The following is a 19,810-nucleotide window of genomic DNA, read 5'->3' on the forward strand; positions in this document are numbered from 1 at the left end:
CTTCCCCAAAATTGATAATGTCAACATTCACTTTCTCTTTCTTAAGGCGTTTAGCCAGTTTCACCAAATCTTTCTCATTGTCCTCCACAGGGCTCCCCACAAAGGCAACGATGCGCATCTTGTGATTCTTGCCCTGCCTGTGCTTCAGAGCCAGGTGGGCCACGCGGATACCAGTGCAGAAGGTGATCTTGCCCTTGGGTTGGACTGTGTGGAGCTTGGAGAGGATGCGGCCGGTGTCAGGAGTGAGGGTGGTCAGCACATCACAGTCATTGGCCAGTGTGATGAGGCCCACGTTGTTCTCAGGGTTGCTGCGGGTCTTTGAGTGACACACGATGTTGACAGCATCCTGCTGTGCCTGCAGCCAAGTGGGGAGGAAGTCGCCATTGCGCATATATTCACTGTTGTCCACACAAACCATAGTACTTTCCAACACCATCTTGCTGCCTTCCTCTCTCCTGACCGGTTCTGTGACTCCCTTTCAGTAGTTTTTGTACAGGGTGCAAATCATCCATGCAGGAGTCAGAGAATCTAAATTCTTCTCTCTTTTTTGGTACTGGGAATCAAACTCAGAACCCACGCTTGCCAGGCAAGAGCTGTGCCACTAAGCTACATCCTTGTCCCCAGAGAACCTCAATTCTGGTCTCAGCTTTGCCAGTGGCGAACTATGCATCCTTGGTCCAATTCCCTTTTTCTTACAAACCAAGGATGCAGCCCCTCAGTCTAAGGGCCCTTCTGGTTGAGAACTGCAGCACCAGCGATGTGTTCTGCTCCCAGTAATGGCCCCCACACACTGAGACTGAGACATCCTGCTTGTGTTTGCTCTGCTTGCAGCAAGTGAGGTTTGCTGATCTGCACCCACAGACATTTATTGGACACTTTTGGAAACAGAGTCAACTTGGGCGTGCATTACAGGGAATGGTCAAGGGCGCCGTGCAGCTATTTAAGGCATAACTGTGACCTCCACGCACTGAGCTAGAGGGCTGTGCATGATACAAGAACACAGGTAACTGCAAAAGAGGGGGTTTGGGCTGGGGAGACAGCTCAGTAACATAAGTGCCTGCCTCACAAGTATGAGGTCCTGAGTTTGATCCCTGGTACAAAAAAAAAAAAAAAAGAAAGAAAGAAAGAAAAAGAAAAGAAAGAAATAAAAAAAAAGAAAAGAAATAAATAAAGAAAAAGAGGGGGTTGGACAATTCGACAATGAATCCATTTTTGAGAAAAATCAACAAGAAAAGCACTATGATGTGTATATGTACTTGTAGGTGTTGGTGTTTGTAGGAAAAGTGGGGAGGACACACCCCAGCGAGGTGACATTTGTTACGTAGGATTAAGTGTATGCCAAGAAGCTGGGGCCAGAGGAGTGGGGATGGTTTTGGGGAAAGGCATTCACTCTTCCCCATGTAATTGCTGTTTCACTGAATTTTTATTTATTTATTTATGAATTTAGGACAGGGTCTACAGGATGTACAGGATGTACAGAGTCTCACTATGTAGATCGGACTCATAGTGATTTTCCTGTTTTCAGCCTCCCAAGCACTGGGATTACATGCGTGCACACTGGGACGGGGCCAGCCCGGCATGTAGGGGATCACACCCAGGCCGCTGTTTCTGCCTAAGCAGGTGCTTTAGTCCGCTGAGCTATCTGGCCAGCCCTGTTTCACTGATTTCAAAATGGAAAGAGAAGTAGAGCCTGCCCCTAAGGAGTCTAACTGCTGGGGAAGCCTCACTGCACATCTCCAGATCCTGCGGACAGCGTGGGTTGCACTCAGGGTACTGTGGAACCCCAAGGTGGTCATCCCCGTGTGTGTCGCCCCAACAAAGGCCAGGAGACTTCCTGGGGCCAACTCTCACTGGCACTTTGATTATTAAAGGTATTTGGGCACAAGGTTTGATGTGAAGCCAGATCTCTGCGTCTGCTGTGCTTTGGGGACCCAGGGAGGTCACAGAACAGAGCAGTGCCCACTTTGATCTGATGGGAATGTCCCTCTCCCTCCCTGCATCCCCGCCCCTTTCTCAAAGACTGCTGAAAATCCCCGTTCTCTGTCCCTGTGGGATGCAAGATCACAGGCGAGCTGTGGCAGGAGAAGCAGACAGTAGACCCCGCCTCCGCGTTCCTGTGGCCTGGCTGCTGGTGCTTCTAGGGTCTCCTGGGTCATTCGTCTGGCTTCTGGGCCCGTCTTGCAAGCCTGTGATGGAGACTCCACAAGCTACCTCCTTATCCTCTCCTTCTCCCCGCCAGGCAATCCCTGTAGATGGCTATGCTTGATCTTCTTTTTTTTTTTAAATTTTATTTATTTATTTATTTGAGAGAGAGAGAGAGAGAGAGAGAGAGAGAGAGAGAGAGAGAGAGAGAGAGAGAGAGAGACTCTCAGCCCACCAGGGGGCAGGGCTGGCTGGCATGTGGTGCTGGGGGATTGAACTGCGGTCCCTGATGCTTTTGCTAAGCTTGTTCTAAGTAGGTGCTTTAGACCACTGAGCCATCTCTCCAGCCCTATGCTTGATCTTCTACACCCCAGTCTGCTCATTTCCCTGCAGTGTCCTCTGACCTTCAGAGAGCAGCCCCTCCCCTTGCAGGCCTCCTTCCAGCCTTCTTATATTAGAACCAATAAGGAAGCTTTCCGCCCCAGCACCTTTCATGCTTTTCAAGGCCCTCCAGTCTCCCATCTCATTTAAATGCCTTTTTATTATGTTTTGTTTTGTTTCGGTACAGGGCATTGAACTCAAGACCTTGCACTTGCCAGGCAGGCACTTATGCCATAGAGCTATGCCCCTGGCCTGCAAATGTCCTTTTATTACAGGCAGCTAAGTTAGATAAAATTAATAAGTACATAGTCAGAGAGGGACTGGGCTCTCAAGTCAGTGGAAAATAAAGACATCAAGCTGTGGCTAAATGCATCTGAAGAGGACCAGGCCTCAAGATAAAGATGCCATGGCCAAGCCCATGTGCTATGGGATAATTGGAAATTAGCACTGCCTAATTACAGTGAATTCAGGTACATGTTAGTTCCCCAGGTAGGTGACCGGTGCATATGGATCCATCCCTTCCCTTTTGTTTCTATTGTGGTTTTTTTTTTTTTTAAACCAGGGATTTGAACTCAGACCCCTGTACTTGCCAGGCAAGCGCTTATTCTACTGAGCCATCTCCCCAGCCCTCGCTTTTGTTTCTAACGAACAAAAATGCCTTTGTTCACTCCATGTATCCTTGCTACATGGCCTGATTCCCTGCTAGATCAATATTAGCTGAGCAGGTATCCTCGTAATCCTATAAGTTTGCCCCACACTGTACCCACATTGTGACTTAGCTGTCACAATGAAGGGCCCCAATAAAGGGCCTTGGTGGCAATTCACTCAAGGCCCTTCTGTCTCTCAAGAGTTATCTCTCAATAAACCTTTTCTCCCCTTAACCCCCATCATCCTTTGAAATTCGTTCTTCAATTTCAGAGGACACAAAGTCAGCACATCTGATATCGAGCAGGTTAGGAGTGCAATTTCTCCTATATCACTGTCATTCAGGTAACCCTTAAGGTGGGGATGGCTGGGGTAAGGAGAGCTTGGAGACATGGAGAAGTCGAGTGGCCCATGCCCTGGAATGAACAAAGGCAGTCTCAGGCCTTGGACCAAAAGATCAGCCTGTTTAGATTCTCCTAAGGAGAGAGTCCAGATCCCATGAACTGTCTGGATGTCTTACAGTCAGGCACATGACAGACCCTGCAAACTTCAGCATTATTTCTTTTCTACATCTGGCATCTGATGAGAACAGCAGTGATGGGGCCTGTGCTCTCTGTGGTTGATTAATGGATGGTCAGCTTGTAACATCCAGCTGAACTGAATGATCATGGTTTTAGGTGTGGATGGTTCCCTAAAGATTGTTGCCAACAGCATAAAAGGAGAACTGGAGGGGAAGATGGTGTGTTGCTGACTCTCTTGGAGAAGCTTGGCATGCTGGTCTTCCTGATACACACTCAGCTAGCTGTTCTCATGTCAGGGGAGCTGTGGTCCTCACTATTGCTGAGAATGGGTACTGTCCTTCTGCAGGGAGCTCTGGTCCTTACCTTGAGCATTGCCTCCTGACTCTAGCGCAGATCCCTCAGCCTGCTGGAACAGATCCTTCATCCCACTAGTACATAGTCTAGCTTCTACCACTGACCTTCGGGTCTTTCCAGTGCAGATCCTTGACATAGACTTGCATGAGATGTTGTCCTGGGCTCTAGGCCTCCAGGTGGACTTGTGGGGGATATTGCCATGGGCTCTAGCTATTGCCATGGGCTCTCCTTAGCTAGACTCATGCAGGCCATTGCCGTGGGATCCAGGCCCTCAGCTGGATTCTCTGGGTCTCTACTCTGTGGACAGATCTCCTGTACTCTTTTGCATTTGACTCTTTGGGTGAATATTATGAAATCATTCTATCAATTATGTGTCCTACATTAAATCTTTTCCCTTATAAACCCTGAGTATAGCACTCTTCAAAACACAAGGGACAGAATCCCAACTCATGCTGGCCTAAGCAAAAAGCATAAAATACCACCTCAAGAAATGGAAAGCCTCGGGCCTGAGCAGGCATGGTGAGGTTCAGGAGCTTGAGCAGTGCCTTGGGGACTTGGTGGATTTTTTTTTTTCTTAGACAGGGTCTTGATATGCAGTTCATGCAGGTCTTGAGCTCGCAATCCTGCCTCAGTCTCCCAAGTGCTGGGATTACAGGAGTGCACCACCACATCCGGTGGGACCTGGTCTTTCTTTCTGTTTCTCATTCTACTTTTGGTTGTACTACCCTCTTTCTCAGGCTCTCTACCATGGTGGCAAAATAGCTGAAGGCAGCCCTCAACATAAATTCCATCCTCCCAGCAACTTTAACAGAAAGTAGTACCCTTCTTCCAAAAGTTTCCAAAAAGTCCCAGAATTAAGTCCCACCAGCTGTTATCCTGATACACTCCCTTTTCTGAACCAATGGCTATGGCAGAAGTGTTTTTTTTTGCTCCGAATGCCTTCAAGGCATGACTGGCTGTCTTGTGTTGTGGGGATCGAACCACAGCAACCTGAGCCTGACTGCTTTGTTGAAGCAGCCACTTAAAGAACTGAGCTAAGGGGCAGGCCCCACCAATGGCTATGATTAAGCATGTGGGGTATTCTGACTGGTCACCTCTGGGTCACAGTCCTCTTCCTCATGAGTAGGCTTAAACCAGATCCTTTTTCTTTTGCGTAACCGGGGATTGAACTCAGGCCCTTGTGCTTGCCAGGGAAGCGCTTATTCCACTGAGCTATCTCCCCTGCCCCTTCCTCATGAGTAGGAAGGTCCATAAAATTCCTGGGTCTGAGAGTGGTGAATAGGTGAATTCAGTAAGCTACGTTCTGCAATATAAACAACCTCAAAATTGCCACCAAATGCAGCTGTACCATTGCACTGTTATCAGCTTACTTGCTACTGTACCACTTGCCACTAGATTCAGCTTAATTGTCACTTGCCACTCACTAAAGTGGGTTTTGATATGCATCTGCAAGCTATTGGCTTACTTTGGTCTTAAGTTCATATTTGCAGCTGCTCCTCTGTGCTAGCATCACTGCCTCAGCCTCAGCTCAGGTCAGATTCTCATGGGGAACACATAATTTAGGTCCCTTGAATGCAAAGTTCACAGTAGGGTTCATGCTGCTCTAAGAATCTAATGCCACAGCTGACCTGAAGAAGGCAGTGTTCAGGCAATTATGCAATTGATAATGAGCCAGTGTAAATATAAAATTTTGTTTGCTCATCTCCTGCTGTACAACCTTGTTCATAACAAGCTGGGTACTCCTGCCCAGGGACATGTTCCCTGTGACCTACTTTGTCCTAAGCAGGTGCTTTAGGCCGCTGAGCTGTCTTGCCAGACCAACCTGTGCTTCTTAGTATAGCCCAACTCCATAGGTTTGCTCAGGGTTCCCAGCGTGCAGCAGCATTGGTCCAAGCTTCCCAGCTGGGGCCTCCTTCATGATGTCTGCGGCTCCGGCTTCCTCTTGGATCCTTGCCCTCGAACTTCCTGACTGAAGCTATGACAGAGCTCAGGGATTCTGGGTCAGCACTCAAGTCTGCTTGTGTTCTGAGGACCAGCAGGAGTGCAGCAAAGTGCAAGAGAAGACCAGTCTGGTCCAGAGGTGGCCAGAGCTACACGCCAGCTCTCTTAATCCTTCATAGTTGTCCTTTACCTTGGTCAGTAGCATCTTCCTCTTCTCCCTAGCCTACAGGGTAAACAGGGACTAGATAGGGAAGGTGGACTGTCACTTACAAAGGCATGGCACCCCATCTATCTGAGGAAGACCTGGGTTGGGAGGTTTGTGGGCCGACATCACTGTCGGTGGCAGCTGATCATTCATTTGCTCACCGCTGAGTTTACTGTGCACCTGAGATTAGGCTGGGTGCTAAGGCAAAAGAAAAAAAAGAAATACAAAAGGGTAAGATCTGGCCTAGACTTGAGGTAATCAGCTTCTATTGGTTGAATAACTAGAGATAAGTTGCTCGTGAGGGAAGCTCCGTAGTTGAATCTTTCACTGTGGTTTGAAGATGAATGGGATTTTAGGTGGGTAGGCCAGTGGGAACATGAACACACAACGTATTTGGTATTTCTGATCTCCTCATTCTAGGTCTGTCTTAGGCCTATGGGGAGGCAGAAACAGCTCCTCCTTACTGTGTGCAATGAGCCAGACGCTGCTAAATAAATTATCCAAATGCAATGCTTACATCATTCTCCCAGCCCCCTAAGGTGTCAGCTTACCTACCCCCCCTTTTTTTTTCCAGATAGGAAACAAAGGCCCCAAAAGCCTTGAGGAAATGGCCAAAGTTATACAGCCATCAAATGGCAGCAGCGGGACTGACATTGAGCTTGTCTGCTGTTGGGGACTGTGAATTATAAATTGAGTCTAGGGGATGTCCTTGAGCCAGATTGGAAGCTGTGACTCTGCTCTTTTCTGGTCACAGCTGGAAGCCCTAGGGCTCATGGCTGCTGTGACACTCACAGGCAAGATAACACCTGCCAAAGACACCTGGAGAAGCTGCAGTTTCCTGATGGTCCCTGTCTTGTCTTGTTCAGGTCCTTGCAAGAGCACATTGTTCTTCCTAGCCCACCACAGCCGCCACTGCTGTTCCTGGAAATACCTCCTGCCCTTCACTCACTGTCCTTGACTGAGATGGAATAAATAAGTACCAAAATTCTGGGTGACTCGTGGCCTTTTGGTCCCTCCCCATCAGCAGCCTTGGGCACCCCCTAGACTCAGTTTGCTATCTGTGGTTCCCAACAGTCTGCCCTTAAAGCCTAAATTTGACATCTACATGTTAAAATAGACACAGAGAGTAGCCAGATGGTCCTCTGGAGAGTGGTCTGGCATCTCCAGGTGCTGCTCTATGTTTGGAGAGTAAACTCTGTGCTGTGGGACTGACTTAGGCTGAGAGGGCCCAGTGGCTCCAGAACTCCTGTGGCTCCACAACTCTGAACAGAGCCTGGTAACTGAGGCTTCATCTTCCTTTCCTGGCCTCCTCTCGCTGATCTCATCCCCAGCAACAGTCGCTGTCTGAGAGGGGCGTCTGAGGACAGTTTTCTCCAGCACCTCCAGGCAGAAGCTTGGCAGAGGAAACACTTCTCCACCCACTTGGTTTCCTGGTCCGTGATGGCTCTTCCATCTGGCTTATTCATTCATGTATTCATTCAATAAATCATCACTGAGCACCAAATCCCTGACCTACTGTGGGCAAGGTCCTGAAGGCAGCAGGAAATGAAGGTGGGACGGGAGCAAAGACAAGATCACTTACAGAAAAAGAGAACTTCAAGGTAGAACAGAATGAGGGACATGGGAGAGCCACAGATCAAGCCCGATGTGAGTTTGAGGCAGGAGTGGAGAGGGGTAGGCATTGAAGGAAAGTTTCCAGGAGGTGGAGCAGGGCTTTGGAAAGGTGGCGCTGGAAGTGCATAGCGAAGGGGAAGGACATTTCCGGGGTGGAACAGTGTGAGCAGAGGCCTGGAGGCAGGAGTGCAGTGATGTGTGATCCGGAAGGAAGCAGTTCCGCCCAGCAGGGGGCAGTGTGGGAGGTGAGCAAGGGAACCAAGATGGATAGCCAATGGACCAGCGCCTGCACTGTATGTGTCAGTCTCAGGCCAGCGCTCTGCAGTGGGAGGCAGAGAAATGGAGGTAGAGCCAGAAGTCCAGAAGAGTCCTGACCCCGCCCCTGAGGTGCAGGTCTCACTGCACATGCATCTGCCCCACCCGCCACTGCCCACTGCTGTGATTTAATAAGCGCTTAAGTGCTCCAAAAATACATCTCAGGCCAAGTCATTCGCAGACTTCAGAGCCTCAGGGCTGGAAGGGGGTTTCAAGAGCATCACATCTCATGGTTTAAAAAAAGAATCACAGAATCCCCAAGCAGAAAACACACACTGCTCTAGTTAAAGCAGCGTGCGGGAACCTCCCTATTTGATTTACCTGGTTCTCTCTGCAGCAGCTCCTGGAACACTCCTGGGAAATCTGGGACTCGAATTGTGGCTTAAGGGCCAGCCAGATAGCTCAGTGGATTAAAGCACCTGCTTAGGCAGACTTGGGGACTAGGGTTCGATCTCTGACTTGCTATGCCGGCCCTGCCTCCTGGGGCACGCTGAGATGGCAATTGAGACTGGGTGTGGTGGTGTGCACCTGTAACCCCAGTGCTTGGGAAGCTGAAAACAGGAGGATCACTATGAGTCTGATCTGTGTAGTGAGACCCTGTAGCCCCTGTACTAAAAATAAATAAATAAATAAATAAATAAATAAATAAATAAATAAATAGTGGTTTATTAAACAATTGATACAGCTGAGTGTGGTGGCACACCCCTGTAATCCCAACACTCAAGAGGCTGAAGCAGAGGGCCAGGGAGATGGCTCGGTAGAATAAGCACTTCTCTGGAAAGCACAAGGCCCTGGGTTCAATCCCAGGTTCCGCAAAAAAAAAAAAAAAAAAAAAAGAGGTTGAAGCAGAATGATCATTTCAATTTCAAGGCCGACCTGGGCTACAAAGTGAGTTCAAAGCCAGCCTAAACTACACAGTGAGATACTGTCTCAAAAAGACAAAATATTTTTTTTTTAAAATGTTAAAAATAACTGATCCGGCCCACTCTCAGTTTCATTCTACAGATAAGGATGAAGAATATGAAGTCAGTAGGTGAGAATATGAAGTCAGTAGGGGAGATACCAGTGTATTAGGCTGCAGAGAGCACCTGTATTAGGCTGAACCACCTGACTGCTGGTTCAGGGCTCTTGTCTGTCTTGCACATAAGATGGGGGGGGGGGGGCTGGAGGAAGTGTACGTGTGAGGTGGGTGTGGCCTTTCTTATAGCAAAGGCTGCCTGGGATCTGGTGGCTGGCATAGCCTGCAGCACCTGACTCTGTGGCCGGGTGGCAGCCCAGGCTGTGGGGGCTCACTGTGGCTTATCTTGTCCCCAGCCCACTAGAGAGGGATGTAGGGCCAGGTTTTCTTTCAACTAATACATATTGAAAGTGGATATGTGGCCAGCAAAACTTATGGGGCTTTTAGTTCAATCCCCGGTACTGCAAAACAACAACAACAAAACCCCACCTTACAGAGCTTTTAATCCCAGAGCTTGAGTGAAGGAAGGAGGGAGGCTGGGGGTGTGTGTATGTGTGTGTGTGTGTGTGAGAGAGAGAGAGAGAGAGAGAGAGAGAGAGAGAGAGAGAGATGGCAGGCTGCCAGAGGAAAAAAGTGAAAGGCAGAGACTGGGGGCAGGCCTTTGAATTATTACCCAGTAATTGTTCCGTTACAATGCGCATCTCACTTGAGGAAGTAAGAGCCACAGGAGAGGGCCTCCGGGAGCTGCAGCACCTGGCCCAGCACTGGCTGCAAGCAGTCAGAAGGCAGGTGGTAAGGTAGGTGCCTTGTAGATGCTTGCGTGTGCATCTAGTAAGGAAGGTGTGCTGGTGACTTTGTTTCTGGGTGAGTTGGTCTCAGCCAACGCCAGAGGCTCTTTACAGCCAACATCTCACTTCCTGTGCTCCTGCAAAAGGGAAAAACACCAACAAAAACCTTGGCAAGGTCTTAGAGGAAAGCAGTAGACTTGGGAGCCATCCTCGCCCGGCGGGGCCTCAGCAACCCTGATGTGTGCAATCAGTCCCAGCCTTCCCCCTCAAATCCTCCTGGCCCTGCATGGGCTCCACCAGGTGAGGTGGCCCCCGGGTCCCCTGCACTGACAGTTCCAGGAAACAGAATCATTCTGATCACTGGCAATGGCAGCAGCCACTCATGTGGGCCCTGGGAAACTCTGGGATCAGTGCCCAGCTCAGTATAGAACAAAGATATCTGAGCTCAAAACTCAGTCTCATCATAAGGGTTTGGACAGATTTCTCCAGTCTCTTGCAAGAAAATTGGGCTGCTCTTCCTTCTCCCTGACAGCCTGCCTTCCTCTCATCTGGATGGGAATATACACAACCCATGCCACATGCTGTGACATAAACACGAAGCCTCTCAAAAACTCATGGCTCCTAAGACACGCACCTAGCTCAGTCAGCGCTTTCCCTGCCAAATGTCCCAGACACACTTGCATCTGAGTGCCCAATGTGCAGACACTGTGGGAGGCTGAGACAGACAGAAGATGCTCCTCAGGGGCTTGGAACAAGTGGGTTTCAGACAAGGCATATGCTACTGTCTCCGCCCCTGACATTACAAGCACAGCTTCCCATCAGTCACCACAATTCTAGGAGCCGACTCCAGCTGCTAAAAGGGGTTACTTCTGCCCTGTAAGCACTCTGATGATAATTTCACCCTCCATCCAGCAGACCTGGCATCAGACACAACACAGGGGTGGTGACAGGGCTGGAAAAGCAGATCCATTTTATTTACAACGATCAGTTGGTGACATGTAGATCTTTGGACTTTTGGTGACCTTGTGGAGACTCCTGGGCTGGGGCCCACTCCCTCTTGGGCGAACACCCCTTCTTCCTCATCCTGCTCTGTGAATCCAGCTTCTGTCAAGACCCACTTGCCCCAGAGCCTGGCTTGATTCAGGGCACCTCTGCTGGGGGCAGCTGTGTCTCCACACAGCTGCTGATGGTTCCCTTTTTCCTCTGGAGGCCCATCTTGGTCCTGCTTGTGGGACACCTAGAGTGGCCCATACTTATCTGTCTGCAGAGGGGGTGATGAGGAATCCTGTGGGAGTACAAGGCCCAGGCTGGTGCAGAGCTGTTACCCACCCAATTTATCCTTTGAATGTCAGTTCACACCATCCTAGTCTCCAGAGGCAGAACAGTGAAGTCCCAGGAGTCCTCTGGACAGATAGAGACTGGGCAGAGTCCAGGATTCTTTCCTATGTTTATCACTCAGACTCAGGCACCTAGCCTCAATTCTCCCAGCCCCTGGATTCTGCTCCTACAACAAGGCCTCTCTGGGTGGTTCTTATTATAAGAAGACTAGAAGACTAGAGGGAAACAGCGGAGGCCACTGACTCCTCCCGGGCCGAGGTTCAAACCCACCCTCCTGGATTTCTGGAAACTTCTCTCGGTTCTCCTGAGAGGATGTTTTGGGAAGAAGCGGGGAAGTGGGTAGACAAAAAGACGTAGTGCAAAGCACAGGGACACGTCCACAATGGTGGGCCCAGAAACCTCTGGGCATGGAGAGAGGGGACTCCCCCCCCATAATCAAGGGCATGTCAGGTGTCACCCTGAGCCAGGACGAGGAATGAGGAGATCACAACTGAGACCACGAGGGAGGCGGGGTCGGGGACCAGGGAAGCCGCAGCGGCAGCCAGGTCGGAGGCTGTCAGTTCAGCGTGCCTGTCCCGCGCGCTCCCGGGGGCCGCCTTTCCAGCGGCCGGACTGCGCAGGAGGTGGCGGCGCCTGAGCGCCCCGCAGGCTGCACGTCCTCAGCTCCAGCGCCAGGCTCAGCACCTCCGGCCGCTCGCGCTGAGGGGCTCCTCCCTCTCGCTCCTCCGCGGCCTCCTCCCCCTCCTCCTCCTCATCTTCATCTTCCTCCTGGATGCTACTGAGGCGCGGCGCTCCGCGGCTGCGCTCCGTCGGCGGCGGCCGGTAGGCACACTTGGCGTTGAGCAGGCGGCGCAGCGGGGCGCGGGGCACCGAGGCGGCTGCCCCGCCGGCGCGGAGGTGCTGTTGGCGCACGTGGCGCGCGTCGCTCTGGCGCTGCAGCCGCTTGAAGTCGCTGAAGGCCGCCAGCGCGGTCTGGCGGAGCAGGCGGGCCAGGGCGCGCGCCTTGTGCGCCCGCGCCAGCAGCACAGCGTGGCAGCGCAGCACCACGGCCTTGTGGCGCGCCTGGTGGCGGTAGACCCAGGCAAAGACGCGCGGGTGGCGCCCGTCCGCCGCGCAGTAGGTGATGCGCGGCAGCAGGTAGGCATGAGCCGGCCTGCGGCCCCCAGAGCCCCCCGTGGCGCCGCGCTCGCACGGCTGCATGCGGATGCCGTGCGGGCCCAGCGTCAGCTTCATCTTGGTGCCCCCGCCCGGCCCGCAGCGCGCCCAGATCTTGCCCACCGCGTCGTCGGTGCAGCCGTCGCCCTTGGCGTGCAGGGTGACGGCGTTGCCCAGGTACCAAACGGTGTAGGTCGGGTCCTCCTTGTTCAGCTCCACTTTCTGGCGCCGGCTGCGGAATACGCGGCCCAGGCGCTCCAGCGGCCAGTCGGGCAGCAGGTCCGGGCAGGAGCGCAGGAAGCTGGAGAGGAGCGACGTGTAGGCGAGCCCCGGGCTCAGGCTTTTCGCCTTGCACTTGGCCTCATCCTCCACCAGCACGAATTTGTTCCGTCTCCAGGGCAGCATCGCGGCGGCCGAAGGGCCCGGGGCGCCGGGGGCTCGAGAGCGTCCTATCAGGCGGCTGGGGGAGCGGGAGGGATGCAGAAGTCCCCCAGCCGGAGTCGCGAGAAGCTGGGCGGCGCCGCGACAGTCGGTGCAGGAGATGCCCAGTGCCGGGCGGGGCTATCGTCCCAGATGCCCGGTGCCCTGCCGGGCTGGCCGCCGAGATGTCCGGGCGGCCAGGAATAGCTTCCCCTGGGAGTGGTTCCAGCCGTCTGGGGAGCAGGGAGAGGCAGAGGATGGGGGTTGCAGGCGCCCTACACCCCCGGACCAGATAGAGGGATTCTCGCGGTCCCCGCCGCCAAATTGCGGCGGCAGGGAGGTCGCCGGAGCCAAGGCTGGAGACTGCTCGCGAGGGTAGATTCAGAGCGCGGCTGCGGTGGGGACTCCAGGCGTCGCGGCTCCACCTCCCCGGGCTGGCTACATCACCGGGAGGGACGCTAGTTCTCTTGTCCCCTCCCCTTGCTCCTTCTCTTCCCGCCCCGCGCAGGCTCGCGCTGCCCTGAGACCCAGCACAGGCGCGGTGAAAGCTGTTTAATCCTTATTATTGGAGGTGACGGGTAGAGGGGCGGGCAGTTAGGAGTACGGATACTGTAGCCCGAAATGTTCCGGAGGGCTTTGCCAGTGCAAATTCCTCTTTAGTGGGCTGCCACTCCCGCTTCTTGACTCATTCAGGAACTACCCTCTCCCTCTTCTAGGATTCCTGTTGCCCCTCACCCACAGCTGGTTGCCCCTACACCCATTTCTGAGAGTAGAATCAGGGTGGGTTCCTGATAGGGCCAGCCTGATGCACTTTGTCTCCTGTCTGAACAGCACAAAGCTTGCTGAGGTGGCCGAACAGTGCAGTGGAAAAGTACTGTGGCTTGGTGAAGCTTTCTCCCAGGTTCCTCCAAGGTCGTGGGTGAGGCCCTGCGCCTGAGCTGGGAGCCAAGCCACTGCTCCAGGGGCCGGTCACCTGGAGAGAACCAGGGAGGATACTCTTTGAGGAGGGGCTTCCAGCGCAGCGCGGGTTTTGTGAGGATTGCAGGTGAAATGGGCCTTCTGGCCAAACTTTGGTCTCTGGGCTTTCTGAAGATTATTTGTGAACGCCTTTTGTGCTTCCAGGTGTTTAACATTATGTATCTCACTTAATCTTTGGGACAACCCAGCCTCAGTTAAATGACTGGTCCACGATCACAAAGCTAGTAGCAGGTAGATCTGAATCCAGGGTCCCCTTCTGACACATGTGATGGCGTCCCCACTGGTCTGTGTGCCCCTCATCTGCTGCCTGTGGATGGGGCCTTTGCCGTCCTCCTCCAGGCTCAGAGAAAGTAACTAGCTTTTGGGGGGTTCTACTGTACTGAAAGACAGTTATCTCTGGGTGTGGGGAACTCACTTGTTTCCCTTGCAGAGTATTAAATCACTACCTCCTGTCTCCTCCCTTGATATTCCAAGAACAGCTTCCCAGCAGCTACCACCACCATCTCAATTCTGGGAGGTGACTCCAGCTGCTAAAAGGGGTTACTTCTTCCCTTTGGCATTCTGATGATAATGTCACCCCCACCCAGCAGGCCTGGCATCAAACACAACACAGGGGTGGTGACTGGCCTAAAAAACAGATCCATTTTATTTACAGTGATGAGGCTGGGTGCGGAGTAAGCTCAGGTCTGAGCAGGGGCTGAGTCCAGAGATAAGCCGAACCCTATGAAATCTGAGTAGGGGACAGTGATGAAATGGGGTGCTCCTCTGGAGGCTGAGGCAGGAAGATCATTAGGAGGGTATTCGAGAACAGCCTGGGCTACAAAGTGAGCTCAAGGCCAGCATGAACTGCATAGCAAGACACTGTCTCAAAAAAAAAAAAAAAAAAAAAAAGCTGGGGTGCTCATTTGGGCCCACAGACATGGGTGGTAAGTGCCTGAGTTCATAATTGCTGGGGGGGGGGAAAGTAAAACAACAAACCACAAAAGGGGTACTGAATGCTTTTAAAATAATATGCGCATAAAGAACAGGAAATTACCTAGTATTACAGAATCTTGCTTCGGAGGTACGCTGCTTAGGTCCACCATAGATGAGCTTTATTTTCAGGATGGTAATGTCTTTCTTGCTTTTTACTGATTATAAAAATAATACGTGCTTGCGGTACAAATTCATACAAGAGGAGCAGAGAAGTCTCCCACTGTTCCCACCCGAGATGTGGCCTCATTTGCAGAGAGAGGCTAATAAGCTCATGCAAGAAGCCAAGGGTCATTGGAGTGTATTTTCGTAGGGCCAGATTTGCCTCCTGGGCCAAAAGAGATACCAACCCAACCAAATCCCTTTATAGAAAGGACTCTATGTGGGTTTGACCTGCAGTTCTGCACTGAAAACTTCTGCTGGGTTCTGCCTTGGCATTCCTGCGGTCACTGTCTTGCCCTTGCTTGACCTTCCTGACCCCAAACGCAAGGAGTAGTGGGAGAGGTCAGAGGCCAAAAGCCTCACTTGCAAGGTGGAGAAAGACTCCATGTGTGAACACATAAAGAGACAATTAAATTTGAATTTCAGGTAAACAATTTTTGAACGTGTAAAAGGGGCCAAGCATTGCCTGCATGTTTTCTGGCAATTCTGGTTTGGTTTTATTTTGTTAGGTTTTGAGACAGTCTCATTGCATAGTTTAGGCTGGCCTGAAATTTGCAATGGTCTCCTGAACACTGGGACTAGTGCCTATGTCAGTGCAATAGTTTTTTTTTTTTAATTTTATTTGTGTGTGTGTGTGTGTGTGTGTGTGTGTGTGTGTGTGTGTGGCCAGCTCAGCCCACCAGGGGGCGGGGCTGGCTGGCATGTGGTGCTGGGGGATTGAACCGCGGTCCCTGTGCTTTGCTAAGCTTGTTCTAAGTAGGTGCTTTAGACCACTGAACCATCTCACCAGCCCATGTTTTTGTTAAGCTCTCTAGACCAGTAAAGCAACTTTTGTTGTATTGTAAACCTTTTTATCCATCACTTTAATACGAACTCATTTGCCATGTGGAAGGAAGGGGAAAAAAAAATAAATTCTTTATCTTCCCCAGATTCTCTCCGGAGTTCTCAAAGGTAGTAAATGTGGAATGGCTTGGATAACTGTACTGCTGATTTCTGTTTGTTTTTTTGTATTTAGTGCAGGGTCTACAGGGTCCCACTACACAGACCAGACTTGTAGTGATCTTCCTGTTTTCAGCCTCCTCAATGCTGGGATTACAGGCGCAGGCCACCATGCCCAGTCTCAGTCACAGTCTCAGGGTGTCCCATGGGCTGGGCTGGGACTGGCACGGTGTACTGCTGATTTCTACTGGTCTGTTGAAAGAAATAGTTAATGCTTAAAATATCTTCTCCTTCTTTTAATTTTTTGACCAATTTTGCATGGGTATATCTGTAATCTGATTTGAAGACAACAATATGTATTAAAACTGATAGATAGGTTCTGGCCCTAGTATGAAATGCTGAATTATTATGGTGGTCATCTATCTAATATGGCTGAAGCCCTTAAAACAACAGTCTATCTTCCCCAAGACCACCTCCCTGCTTCTTCTCCAACTCAGCCCAGGGTGTCATTTCCTTTTACCCTTCCCACCGCCTCAGGGAAGATCCCAATCAGCTCCTCAGGTCTATCTAAACATCCCCCTCCAACTCTACCCTTGGCAAAGGCTATAAAAGCCTCAGCCTCCCTTTGTTCAGACTCAGAGAATTCCTTATCTTCCCCAGATTTTCTCCAGAGTCTTCAAAAATAGTAAAGACCCTTTTCCTTTTTTTTTTTTTAGGTGACTTAGATGTAGTTGCTGCTCCATGCTTCCCTTTTCCCTTCTGCCTGTTTCTCTGCTGCCTGAAAACCTATCAATAACAACCATTGTTGAATTCCTATTGTATTGTTTAGTGAACTTTTGTATCATTTCTAATGTCTTTTCTTATGACTACTTTTTTTTATTCTCAAAAACAAACAAACAAGAGGGCCGGCCAAAGAACTCAGCAGATTAAAGAGCCTGCAAGCAGGCCTGGGGTCCAGGGGTTGGCTCCCCGGGCCTGCCATGCTGGCCCCACCCCAGGGGCGCACTAAGATAGTGACTGAGACTGGGCTTGGTGGCGCGCACCTGTAATCCTGGTTCTGGGGAGACTGTAAACAGGTGGATCACTACAAGCCCAGTCTAGTAGTGAGACCCTGAACACCCTGCAGACCCTTCCCTAAAATACAAACAAACAAACAAACAAATGCATCTGGCCTCCTGTGCCTGGTTCCCCTCTCCCTTTCTTCAGTGTACCCGTCTCCTCCAGGACCTCTCTCACACCCCTTTTCTGTCAACCCAAGGAGCACTCCAGGCTTGTGTCACGTCCTCACCGCTTTGCAGACTGGCTTGCAGTCAGGTTGTTTGTAATTTAATATTTATTTTCATCATATATGTACTGATATTAGGCTTAAGAGTCAAACTGCTAGTTTATAGTAGGCTTCTAATTAAAAAATCCAAACAAGCTCTTAATCCACCCTTCATCCTAATTTTTATTTCTAAAGACAATCGTCACTTATTTTTACGTGGTTTAGCTGTCATTCCTGTTACATGCGTCTATACTTCTAAGTGAAACCTCTAATTCAGATTTTCCAGTGATATATATATATATATATATATATATATAATATTATATTTAATTTATGTATTTAGTACAGGATCTTGCTATGCAGCTTGGACTTGTAGTGATCCTGCTGTTTTCAGTCTCCCAGGGCTGGGATTACAGGCATGTGCTGCCACACCAGGCCACTATGCCCTGGTTTTAGTGGCAGGGCTCAGTGGGCCCAGGGAGGGGCTGGGGCAGCATGCTGTACCAGGATCAAACCTGGGTCCCTGTGCTTGCCAGGCAGGTGCTTAGACCACTGAGCTATCTCCCTGGCCCAAATTTCCCAGTTTTAAAAATGATTAGTTATTACCTCCCTATTTTTGGGGGGAGTGGGGCAACTGAGGATTGAACTCAGGACCTGGTGCTTGCCAGGCTGGCACTGTGCTGCTGAGCTGTATCCCTGGCCCTTGCCTCCCTATTTAGAAGGTAAGAATTATTGCTCTTTTATCTATCTCCCTTTCCCTCCTAGTTAATTACAATTTTTGTTGTTAGCAATATTCAGTGTCTACTATGACTCAGTAAATAGTGCTCAAAGTTGGGTCCTGAAGTGGGCTATGATTCAGTTTCCCTTATTATAGACCTGTTTCCCACCCCCTCCCCCCAAGTTAGTCATTGCCTCTGGGTTTTTTTGCGGAACTGGGGATTGAACTCAGACCCTTGCACTTGCCAGGGAAGTGCTTACTCTACTGAGCCATCTCTCTGGCCCCGTAATGCCTCGGGTTTTAAAACAAATCTTCCTTATTCACCCATCATTAATTCATTTTCTAGTTGTCTGACAGAACCCTAAAACTCCTTTTGAACTAGTTGGGCACATGGTTGGGAGCACACAGTATGATGACAAAGACCTTTGTGGCTCTTTGTGCTTCTTGGAGTCCTCCCTCCTGCAGGTGTCCTCGCTGGGTTCACTCTACACACTGTTGGGCTGCGGTGCTGGCACTTGGCTCCCTTCCCATCCTAGGGATTTTTCTTTGCTTTTGAATCCTGGTTTAAGAATCCCTCGCCCATCCCCTTTGCTGTAGCACAGTGTTTAGTCCTGCTCAATGCTTGTTGGCTTGGTTTTGCAGTTTGGATTGAAAATACATTCGCCCCAGCTCCCAAAATTGAAGACTTGATTCACTGTCTCTGTTAAAAAGTCAAAAGGTCACGGCCTGTGAGGTGGCTCAGCGGACTAAATGCCTGCCTGGCAAGCTCAGGGACTGGGGTTCGATCCCTGGTACCACATGCCGCCCCACCTCCCCCTCGGGCATGCTGAGCTGGCAGCTGAGTCCTGGCATGGTGGTGTGCACCTGTAATCCCAGTGCTGGGGAGGCTGAGAACAGGAGGATCACTATGAGTCTGAGACCTTGTACCAAACACATTTAAAAAAAAAAAGTCAAAAGGTCTAGTAGCTCAGTGGTGGAGCACTTGCCTAGCATGCCTGAGGCTCTGGCTTGGATCTTGAGCACTACAAAATAAATAATAAACAAGCAAATAAAGATAAATAGTCAAATGACAAACCTGATCCTATGTGTTTGATATGATTTTGCTCTCTGGAAGTTTCTAGCAACCACTAGAGGTCTAAAGGTTTATGACGATGTGCGTTCACTCTGGCCATTTAATCAGGAAATCAAACTCTTAGAATCTTAGAAAATCAATTTTGGGGAAATTTCTTTGTGGTAATTTCCTCTATAATATTTTCTCTCTTTTTATTTGGTCTCCTAGATTGATCCTCTATTTTCCCCTCCAATGCTCTAATTTTCCATTAAAAAAAAATTCAAAGGGCCAGGGATATAGCTCAATAGCACAGAACCTGCCCGGCAATCACAGAGGTTCTGAGTTCAGTTTCTGATACAAACAAAAACCAAAAAGCCTAGGGCCAGGATTATAGCTCAGCGGCTTAAGCACTTGCCTGGCAAGCACAAGGTCCTGAGTTTGATCCCTGGTATCGCAAGACAAAAACAAACAAATAAAAGCATTCTATTTTCTGAGGCATTACTTCCCCTTTATCTTCCACAGTTTCTATTAGAAATTTTTCCACCAGGCATGATAGCACACACCTGTAATCCCAGCACTGGGGAGGCTGAAGCAGGAGGATCGTTGGAGACCAGACTGGGCTACAAATTGAGCTCAAGACCAGCCTGACCTGCAAATTGAGACCCTGTCTCTAAAAGGAAAAAATGAAATTCTCTCTCTCTCTCTCTCTCTCTCTCTCTCTCTCTCTCTCTCTCACACACACACACACACATACATACATACACTGTCTCTTTCACTCTATCTCTCTCTGTCTCTCTCTCTCACACACACACACTGTCTCTCTCACTCTCTCTCTCACTCTGTTTCTCTCTCTGTCTCTCTCTCTCTCACACACACACTGTCTCTCTCACTCTCTCTCTGTCTGTCTGTCTCTCTCTCTCTCACACACACACACACACTGACTCTCTCT

At 50.3% G+C, this 19,810-nt stretch overlaps 1 protein-coding gene and 1 pseudogene across 1 annotated transcript; both read right to left on the reverse strand.

The window, feature by feature from the left end:
• LOC101571373 overlaps positions 1-10,229 on the reverse strand; it is an 11,071-nt pseudogene extending 842 nt beyond the window's left edge.
• Positions 10,230-10,792: 563 nt separating this feature from the next.
• Positions 10,793-13,282, reverse strand: Fam43b (family with sequence similarity 43 member B). Its single transcript, XM_004637649.2, has one exon. It carries the CDS (start codon positions 12,760-12,762, stop codon positions 11,764-11,766), a length of 999 nt encoding a protein of 332 aa, XP_004637706.1. The 5' UTR covers positions 12,763-13,282; the 3' UTR covers positions 10,793-11,763.
• Positions 13,283-19,810: the final 6,528 nt, after the last annotated feature.

This window comes from Octodon degus, unplaced genomic scaffold, assembly GCF_000260255.1.
Source record: "Octodon degus isolate 3935 unplaced genomic scaffold, OctDeg1.0 scaffold00092, whole genome shotgun sequence".
NCBI lineage: Eukaryota > Metazoa > Chordata > Mammalia > Rodentia > Octodontidae > Octodon > Octodon degus.